A 10,139-nucleotide genomic window follows, 5' to 3' on the forward strand; every position below is an offset into this window, starting at 1 on the left:
ACAAAGCATCCATCCATCCCCTCACACAAAAATGGCACCCACCCATGCACAAACTTCTTGGAAGCAAACTAATCATTCCTTTCTTATAACTCCCACTGGGCAAGCACAGCTTGGAGGTGGATGGCTTTTCATTTTCAAATATTGTTCTCTGTCAAATTCTACTTAACTGCAGTGTGACCACCTGATGGTGTACTTTGTAGTCTCTTGTTTATTTTTGCTTCTCAGTTGCTGGTGCATTTTATTTATTCACCCTAGACAGATACATTTCTAGAAGACATCCAGGGCAGACACAAAGGCACAGGGATGCAGAGAGAGAGGAACCTGCACTGGGTGAAGGAATACTGCTCCCAGAGCCACCAAGGGAATCTCCCCGCCACACCCCAGACTCTACATCTGAGAAGGTGCCTGCTTCTCAACCTTCCTAATGCTGCAACCCTTTAATACAGCTCTTCATGTGGTGGTGACCTCCAACCATAAAATTATTTTTGCTGCGACTTTATACCTGGAATTATGCCACTGAACGGTGTCTCGGTTCCTAAGACTATCAGAAATATGTGTTTTTCAATGGTCGTGACCCACAGGTTGAGAACTGCTGTTCTAGACATTGAGTCTCCTTTGGGTTGGCTTACATGATTTATATAGTATAAAAGATAAGCCCTGTTGATGTCATAAGAATTCTAGATTCATCAAATGAGGCACATTTCCAGATCACAGGCTGCCACTATGCTTCTTCCTCTCAGGGGTGGAATGACCCCTTCCTTCTTTCCTTTGAGTCCTACCGGAGTGACCTTTTGTCCTTTTTAACTTTTTTGTTTTGTTTTGTGTTTCGAGACAGGGTTTCTCTGTAGCTTTGGAGCCTGTCCTAGAACTAGCTTTGTAGACCAGGCTGGCCTTGAACTCACAGAGATCCACCTGCCTCTGCCTCCAGAGTACTGGGATTAAAGGCGTGCGCCACTACCGCCCAGCTCCTTTTTAACTTTTAAAAAATAAATATGCTTTCCTCCTTTCTGTTTATAAAACTCTTGTGAATGGAAAGAGAAACGTAGAGGGGAAATCATTCATGAGCTCAAGTACCATTAGTAACGTCTGGATCTTTAAAATACTTATTTTATTACTTTTTATATTATGTGTGTTTGTGTCGTCATCTGTGAATACAGACTCCCTAGGAGGCCAGAAGGGGGGGCGTCAGATCCCCTGGCACCATCTGACACGGGTGTGGGAAATCAAATGTTATTAACTGCAGCCTACCCTCCAGCAGCTTGTCTGGATATTTTGATATATTTTTTCTAGACATTTTTTTCTACAGGCCCCTGCTTCCTCCCTCTGCCATTTGAAACCGAGCCATTACTTTTGGTGTCAGCGAGTGCCTCCCAGCTCCTCACTTCCTCGGGCTGGGGGCCATTTCTCTAAATTACTACTGCGCTGGCCCTCTTGTAATGCTGGCCTTTGGACAGAACTTTCTTGTAAGTCTCAGTGAGCATTTTAAAGACCAGGTTCAACAGAATTAACCCCGTAGCAAATAGTTTAGTATCGCCTCCTTTTGCAAAGGGCAATTTTGAGGTTTTTAACAAAGCTTAATTACTTAGCATTTAGAAGGGCAATGGTATTTAGTACCAGACAATGATTTTGATCTTGCCCAGGCTCATCAGGAAAGCAATTTGAAACCTGAGCTGGATGTGTGGGCAGGACACCAGGCGGCTGGGGACTGCCTACTTGCGACACAGACCTAGTGCGCGGGTTCCCTTACCTGGGCAGCGCCAGGGCCTCCTCAGCGCGTCGGAGGGCGCCTGCGAGAGAGGGAAGGGCCAGCACTCCGTCAAGGTCGAACGCTGCCACACGCAGCGCCATGGTATCCTGGGCTGCAGGGCTAAGCAGACACAAACGTGGAGCTAGAAGGCTGCGGCCTTCACTGGAGAGAGTGGCTTAGGGACCTAAGATCAGAGTCTGCCAGGCTCAGCACAGCCCCCGCCACGCCCCACCACGCCATACCACGCCCACTACCAACGGAGCCCTGCCTACTCACCCGGTCCAGACTGGAGCGTCCAGCTGGAAGTTCCACCCAAGTGTCAAATCTGATCTTAGCCACTACCTCCTGCCTAAGAGCCCGTGTGTGTGTAAGACTCCCAGCTAAACTACCAACCCCGGTCTCCCCGATTCCTGGACTTTGACCTTTCTTAGGCTTGGTATGGGGGAAAGAGGGTTGATCTTGATAGGGGGGGGGGGGGGGAGAGGGACATAGTAAACATTCTCTCCTTCAGTATTCTGTCTTGTTTGACATCCCTTCTCTAAATGCTGCACACATCTTTGCAAACCCTTTCCCTCTGCCTGCTTCTCCAAGCAGTCTTCCTAGAAAACAATACAGCCCTCCAGTCATAGCGTGCCAACCCAGAGTACTTTCTTTCTTGTGGCTTAGAAGAAATAAATCGAGTGTGGTTCCCCTTTGAACGTTGTATTTGAAAGAACATAAAAGTGAGCTGGGCCTCTGGGAGTTTCTGGAAACCTCCTGCCCCTTGGCCCAGTGTTCTCCCTAGTTAAGAGGGAAAACAGAAACCTCATCCTTTAAGGAATTCAATTAACAAATCCACCGTTCAGTCCATGACTGTTGTGAAAAACTGTCTCCCTTATTGCAATGGGGAATTGAAGTCTTCCTTTGCTCTTGCGGCTGCCAGGTAGGAAACAGGCTTATGGTGGATTGATTTTTGTGGTCCTTTCTGGCACTTCTTCCTCTTGCCTCTGGTCTTACCTGGGACACTTTGTATTTTCTGAGATTTACACTTAAGAAGCAGAAAGTGGGTGAAAATGTAGGATGTTGCCCTTTGAACAGAAATGGCCTTTTGGGAGCCTTTGCAGTGGAGTTTTGGAGAAAGATGTGAGATGCACCTGGGCCCAGAGACAGGAAGAAAAGACAATATGAACTGGGTATCTTCCTGCATGCCTGTAATCCCAGCCTTCTGGGCACAGAAACAGAAGGTTCCAAGGTTCAATATCATCCTCAGCTACAAACCAAGTTCAAGACTAACCTGCGTTATAGGAGAGGCTGACTCACAAGATAAAGAAACAAGCAGGAAACACACACGCAGACTGAGACAGAGACAGGTAGAGATTCAGAGAGACAAACAGACACAGAGACATATAGACAGACATACAGATACACAAAAGACATACACAAAGGGAGACAGAGACAGACAGACAGACATACACACACACAAACACACACACACACGGACAGTGATTCTCTTCTTGGTTGTCAACTGACTGCATCTGAAACCTAAGTGCCTGGGTATACCTGTGAGGGACTTTTCTTAGTTAAATTATTTGAAGTAGGAAGACTTTTAATCTGGATATTTTGAGGTGGGAAGATCCATCTCTTAAATCTGGACCATGCCTTCTGCTGGCAGTCTATATAAGGATGTGGAAGAAGGAAGCTTGCTCTCTTTGCTTGCTTGCTCTCACTCTTGCTAGTTATTCCTTTGCTGCTTTAGAGCCTACGTCTTCAGGATTCCAGCCTATGCTGAAGACCAGCTGAGACACCCATCCTTGTGGTCTGAACAACTACTGGAATCTTACATTAATAGACAGCCATTGCTGGCTAAATTGAACTGTAAGCCATTCTAATAAATCAGGATCTTTTTTTTCTCTAGAGAACCCTGACATATGCGTGCGCGCACAGACACACACACAGACACACACATAGAGACACAGACACACACACACACAGATACAGACAGACAGATAAATAGTCACAGAGAAACATACGCAGACAGACACACACAGCAAAATAATTTTTTTAAAGCAAGTAATAATAAAAAGAATATAATATAGAACTCTGATTAACACAGTGGTCTCAAAAATAAAGTTGACTTTTTCCTTTTAACCAATGAATCAGATTGCATAATCTCTTAGCTATGAACCTGATTGATAGACTTTCCTTTGGGTTCCAGCTGTGCACAGCTACCTTCTTAGTGCCCACCTTTGCTTGACCGTGTGATGCTCCTCCTGACTAAGGCAGAACTCTGCTTTGTTCTGCTTTCAACAACTGCTCCTTCCAGGAACTTATGATTTGGTCAAGCCTCCTCCAAAGCCTTGGTTCTCAACCCATGGCATTATTAGGAGGTAACAGACCCTTGAAGACCCCATGGGAGGTCTTTGAGTCACTAGAAGTGTGTCCTTTGAGGGTGTATTGGGACTCTGACCCCTCACCTTTCCTCTCCCTTGCATCTTCTTTGTCACGGCCACCCTCGACCCCCAAGGATGACGTGAACACCGGAGCTCTTCTTGCAGCAGTTTTCAGGACTTTATTCACGGCAATCTATCTCCTCCTTCTTCTCTTTCTCTCTTCCCCCTCTCTCTTTGACCTCTCTTCCCTTGACCTCTCTCTCTGGGCAAACCTCTCTCCCTCTCCTCTTGACCTCTCTCCCAGCCCTTAAGTAGGCATGGGCTGCCAACCCCGAACTGCCAGGTGGGCACTGCCCATAGGTTCACGCATATGCAGGCAGCTGATAATCATTGCGTGATCATAGCATAGGTCAGACTTTAGCCATCTCAGGAGTTGATTATACATCTCCATCAGTTGTGATTCCACGCAGCTCGCTACACTTCTTCCTGAGTAGACTGCTTTTGCTATGTGCTGTTGCTATGGGCAATGGGACCAACCAATCACAGAATGACACCTCCAAATCTGTGAGCCAGACTAGACCTTTTCTCTTCCCAAACTAATTACCTTGGGTGCTTACTGCGGCAGTGGAAAGCTGACTCGCAAACAGGAGGTCCCTGTCTTACTAAGTAACATAACCCTTGGTTCAGCTGCTCAATCCAGAGACCTTGGAGTTGCTTGTTGATACCTGGCTTCCGACTGAGCCAAGTGCTCTGAAACTTTGTTCCAGGGCTGGTCAGCCAACTGGGGCAGAGGTGGTAGCTTCTAGATCCATAATGGTGTTTTTTCTTAAAGGTTTGGCTGCCTGGAAACAAATCCTTTCAGAGATTTTATTGGCCCGCCTCATTCCTCATACTTAATATGTTTGCCCCATCACCCATATTTAATACATCTGCCTGTTACTCATATTTAATCTGTCATGTCATCTCTTTGTAAGAGGTACAGTGATTTCTGTTGCATACATCTGCATTCTGACTGGTGGAGTGTTACTGAATCCATAAATGTGTTTATGAAAGTTACAAAACGAAGAAGAAAAGCGTGTCTACAAAAAATGGACTTCACAAACCATCTCATAAAAAGAAAAATATTAAGCCTTGAAAAATGGAATTCCACCTCCAAACAGGAATCACCCTTGGTTAGTGTGACGGTTAGGTTCAGCTGTCAGCTTGGCAGAACTTAGAATCACCTGTAGAGTGTTGCAGTGAAGAGTTGTTCTCATCAGGTTGGACTGGGGGTGTGTCTGGAGGGATTGTCTTGTCATAGTCGTTGAGGGGAGGCCTACCAAATGTGGATGGCCCAGATAAAAAGACACGGAAGGGCAAAGGTCAATGTTTTGGCTGTTGGCCTTCACTGTTGAGCAAGCTCGTCTTCCCTGTTGTTGGGGCTTCCAACTCTTTCACTAGAACGGAACCAGAGGCTTCAAGTTTGCCATGGGGACTGAAGACTTCTCTCTTCAGCTCTCCAGGCTCCTCAAGGGATTCGGTTTTGTCCCTCTAGAGAACACGTGACTGATACAAAGAAAGCTCCTTGCTGTCACACCTGCCTTTTGTTTATTTCTTGTGACCAGCTTGGCTCTTCAGTGTGTTATGACTCTCTGCCTTAAGTCATAACTCAATTTTATCCCTAGATGAATGAGCTCAGTTACATTCCCCTGTACTCTCATGGGCCACCCCATGTCAATGTGCCCCTTCTGTTTTAAGTCACCAAAGGCACAGGCAAATGAGTTGCTAGGTTTCTCCAAAGGATAAAGAAATGAGATTTCTTTTTGGGTTTAAAATGCTGATCCTCATTTCTGCTACGTTTAATGTTCATGTATGCTTTAGAAGCTAACAGAAAATATTATAAAAAACCTGGCTGGTACAATAGTGACATTTCATAAATGACACCAGGTGTCAATTACTATATTCCTAACAATTGTAGAGAGCTGTCTTAGTTAGGGTTTCTACTGCTGTGATGAGACACCGTGAACAGTGCAACTCTTTTAAAGAAAAACGTTTCATTGGGGCTGGCTTACAGTTCAGAGGTTTAGTCCATTATCATCATGGCGGGGAGCATGGCAGCACACAGGCAGACATGGTGCTGGGGAAGGAATTGAGAGTTCTATATCTCCATCCGCAGGCAGCAGGAAAGAGACTGTGTACCACACGGGGCCCGTGAGCTGTGCTCGCTTACTCAGGCGCATCAGCCCAGCCTCATACAGGACTGGTGAGCTAATGGAGGACATGGGAGAAGGGTCTCAAGGGGAAGCTTCATTCCGCTACCCTGCAGGCAGGGATGGTGCAGACCCCATGGATTCAGCAGTCAACTGCATGCAGCATTGTCATGGGACTGGTCCTGTGTGCCAATCTGGGCTGTGCCTATTACTCTTGCGTGGTTTCTAAGTTCAGTTCTCCAAGCTTCCATGGGCCCACATGGATATTCTGTCATGGCCAACAAAGACAGGTCTTACTCATGATCAGCACCCTACCTACCACACACACACACACACACACACACACACACACACACACACACCTTTCTATGGTATCTTCTGGGTCTCACTGTGCCTTCGGGAACTTCAGGACCATCATTAGGAAAATCCACCATGCCCTTGACCTTTCCCCTCTTCTTCCCCTCCTGTCACTCCCCCTCCTCCATTTCTCTTATTGCCAGCCTTATGGCTCTTACCTAAGGAACCTGCTTTCACTGAGGTTCCCTGTGTGCCCCCAGGGAGTGTGTGTGTGGGGGGGTACAAACAGGTGTGTGTCTGGATCCTTACCCTTGCTCCAGACCCCCAAGACACAGACATTAATATCACATCATCAGACTCTACCACTCCCAGCTGACCAATTAGCTATTACTTTTCTCTAATGTGGCTCCCTCTGATCTCCCAGAAGCCTATGGAAGCTCCCTTCCCTTCCCAGTCCCCAGGACCCTCTTGCTCTCAGTCAGTGCCTTTTCTTTCCTTGTTGTTTCGTGGAAGAGATTGACACTCCACCGCCTCCCAGGGCTCATCAGCCCACCGACGTCCACAGTGCCAATCTCCTCATTTTCTTCCTGCATAACCTTTGTTCAAGTTCAAGGCTAGACCTTCCAATGTGCTAGAGCTGGCACCCTAGGGGGGGGGGCACACAGACAGTCCTCTCAGCTCTCTCCGTATGGGTTTCCTAATCCCCACCCTGTAACTAAGCCAGAAACTGCAAAGCTTCTGCCCCCGCCTCTTGAAGTTTTAACATCGAAAGGGAACCATTTCGAGAAACACAGTAAAAAGACACACTGACGACCATCCAGATGGCTGAAGTCCAAGCTTGCATTTCAACCGCATTTCGATCCCGGGATTCTCTCCCTTGTTGCATTAGTTGAGTTCCCAGCTCTGACTGAGGAGAAATGAGACGTCAGCTCTAGGAAAATTGCTGTGAAGAATGGAGCTTGACGCCGAAAGCTGCTTCTAGCAGCCCTGGCTGAAAAACCCATAGCCGTCTCCTAACTCACCGTCCCTTCCTGTCTCCAGACCTGAGGATCTGTCATCAGATCCTCTCACGTCCCAGCAGACAGGGTCTAAAGAGGCGGCACTCAATAGCCCCTGTACCTACAGGACTTTCTTGCTTCTGCCCACAGTCTGGTGAGTGTGTATGTGCACAGATAGATTCCTGTGCTCTCAGACCCGGAAGGTTTAGCTGGTGTTTGGGGGGAACAACAGACAGGTTTTCTAAAGCTTTGGGGGTTAGTCTGTATGTTTGAACATCTACGTTATGTATGGGCTGGTGAGATGGCTCAGCTGATAAAGGGGCTTGCCGCTAAGCCAGACTTCTTGAGTTCAATATCTGGGGCCCCATGGTGAAAGAAACTCCTGAAAGTCGTCCTCTGATCCCTGCGTGAGTGCTGTGGCCTGCGCACATGTGCACACGTGACCAGACACGGTGTGGATGTTTTTCGTAGAGAGACAACAGCAGTAAGTTATACAGGTGACGGAAGACTAACTTTCTGTTTGTAAAGTCGGCTTCCCTCCCTGCTGACATAGAAAGAGCCCAGAGGGGCTTTCTCTCCAAAGGCTGAGAGGTATCCCGGCCTCCACTGGGACTGTGAGAAGTGCTTTTGACTTAGGGTGTTGAGGTTTAAACTAAGGGCATGCTATGTTCGGCTTAAGTGTTCCTTTAAGGTCCAACTGTAAAACCATGGTCCTCAGCCTGAGGAGGGGTCCTGAGAAGGGGTGAAAATTTTGGAAAAGTAGAGCCTAGTAGAAGGGAATTGGGTGGCTAGGGTGCACCCATGGAGGGCTATTGGACCATGGGCCCTTCCTGCTTTTCTCTTTGCCTCTCAGACTCCATGAGGTGAGCAGTTTTCTACACCACAGACTCCAAAGCAACAAAGCCAACCAACCAACCAGGGGCTGGTTGTGAATCAAGATTAACCTTTTTTTCTTAGATGTTGCTTTCCTCGGGTATTTCACCGCAGTAACCGAAGTCTGATTACTAGGAGATTTCGCAGCATATGAATTTTTATAGTCCTCAGTCTGCTAATGGAAGACCTTGGGTTGAGTTCCTTCCCACTCAAAGTAGTAAAGCCTAGTCCATGTCCTTGGGGTCACTAGGGTTATGGCCCATCTAGGTCAGTATAGGACCCTGAGGGAATGAACGTTTTATGGAGAGAAGATCATTAATAATAACAAACTGGAAGAAAAAACCAATACTCATTTGGGGGAATTTACACAAACAAGGCCCTGTTTTTACATTAACACTTTTAGCTTTGGAATGCTGTGAGTTTATTCATTCAAGACTGTTCTTATTTGAATTGGGAAAATTGGCTCTGGACTGATGACCCAGGACTAATGGCCCTGGTCTGTGTGCCTTTGATCTGCGTGGCCCTGGTCTGCATGGGTCTGGTCTGCATGGCCCTGGTCTGCATGGGTCTGGTCTGCATGGCCCTGGTCTGCTTGGCTCTGGTCTGCATGGCTCTAGTCTGCACGACCTTGGTCTGCTGGTCTGCATGACTCTGGCCTGCATGGGTCTGATCTGCATGGCTCTGGTTTGCATTACTCTGGTCTGCATTTTCTGGCCTAAAATGGCTTTGGTCTGCATGGCTCTGGTCTGCATGACTCTGGTCTGAATGGTCCTAGCTTGTGTGGCCTTGGTCTGCATGGTTCTGGTTTGCGTTACTCTGGTCTGCATGACCTTGGTCTGCATGGTTGAAGTCATGTAACTGGCAATTATCTGCACAGCAGCTCACACCAACTTTCCAGGTCTGTACACCACCTAGCCTGGCTGTTCTCCTTCACGGGGCATAAGTGGCTTTCAAGAAACTGTATCAAAGCTCATCCTAATTAAGTAGTGCGTCTCCTGCGTGGAGATCCTGTAGCATGTTGCCCTGTGCCATGGATGCCGTTGTGACTACTGCCTAGTCCACTGTCCTCCTAAAATTACCCCAAGGCTAGAATGAGCATTTTGTTTGTCTGAGGGATGTTTGTTGGAGTTCAATATTTTCTTCCATTACATCTGGACTTCACAGTCATGGGCAGACTGCAGACATAGCTGATGCTGCCTGTTGGCTGAGGCAGGCTCACACTGTTAGCTTTTTTTATACAGTTCATTCCCACCACCTGCCTGGGATATGGTACCACATACAGTGGAGTGGAACCTCCTACAGAAGTGAACAATCAAGACACTCCCCCAGCACAGACAGACAGATGGACAGACAGACAGACACACACACACATAACACACACACATGAAGCCAATCTGATGCAGGCAATCTCGCAAGTGAGACTCTCTTCCCAGATCATTTTAGTTTGCGTGAAGATAACAGTTAAAGCCGTCCAGGAAATGGGGCCCTCACCTTTAACCCCAACACTCCAGAAGCAGAGGGAAGGCAGACAGATCTCTGTGGGTTCTAGGTCTTGTCTCATTAAACACAAACAAACAGAAAGCAAACAACTACCCCTCGGAATCTAAACCTGTCTAGAACGGGGTGGGAGGTGCTTGTGAGCAAAGGCTTTCTCCTTTGTATCCCC

General features: G+C 47.3%; 1 protein-coding gene across 1 annotated transcript in view; it reads right to left on the reverse strand.

Moving 5' to 3' along the window:
• Positions 1 to 1,960, reverse strand: part of Ephx2 (epoxide hydrolase 2) — a 36,711-nt gene extending 34,751 nt beyond the window's left edge. The window contains exon 1 of the mRNA XM_041669942.1: positions 1,748 to 1,960. Within this exon, the coding sequence (XP_041525876.1) occupies positions 1,748 to 1,848 (101 nt within the window). The 5' untranslated portion in view covers positions 1,849 to 1,960. The remainder of the gene's footprint in view (positions 1 to 1,747) is intronic.
• Positions 1,961 to 10,139: the final 8,179 nt, after the last annotated feature.

Source organism: Microtus oregoni, unplaced genomic scaffold (genome assembly GCF_018167655.1).
Source record: "Microtus oregoni isolate MIOR12 unplaced genomic scaffold, Mior012 000001F_ref0000356, whole genome shotgun sequence".
Taxonomy (NCBI): Eukaryota; Metazoa; Chordata; class Mammalia; order Rodentia; family Cricetidae; genus Microtus; species Microtus oregoni.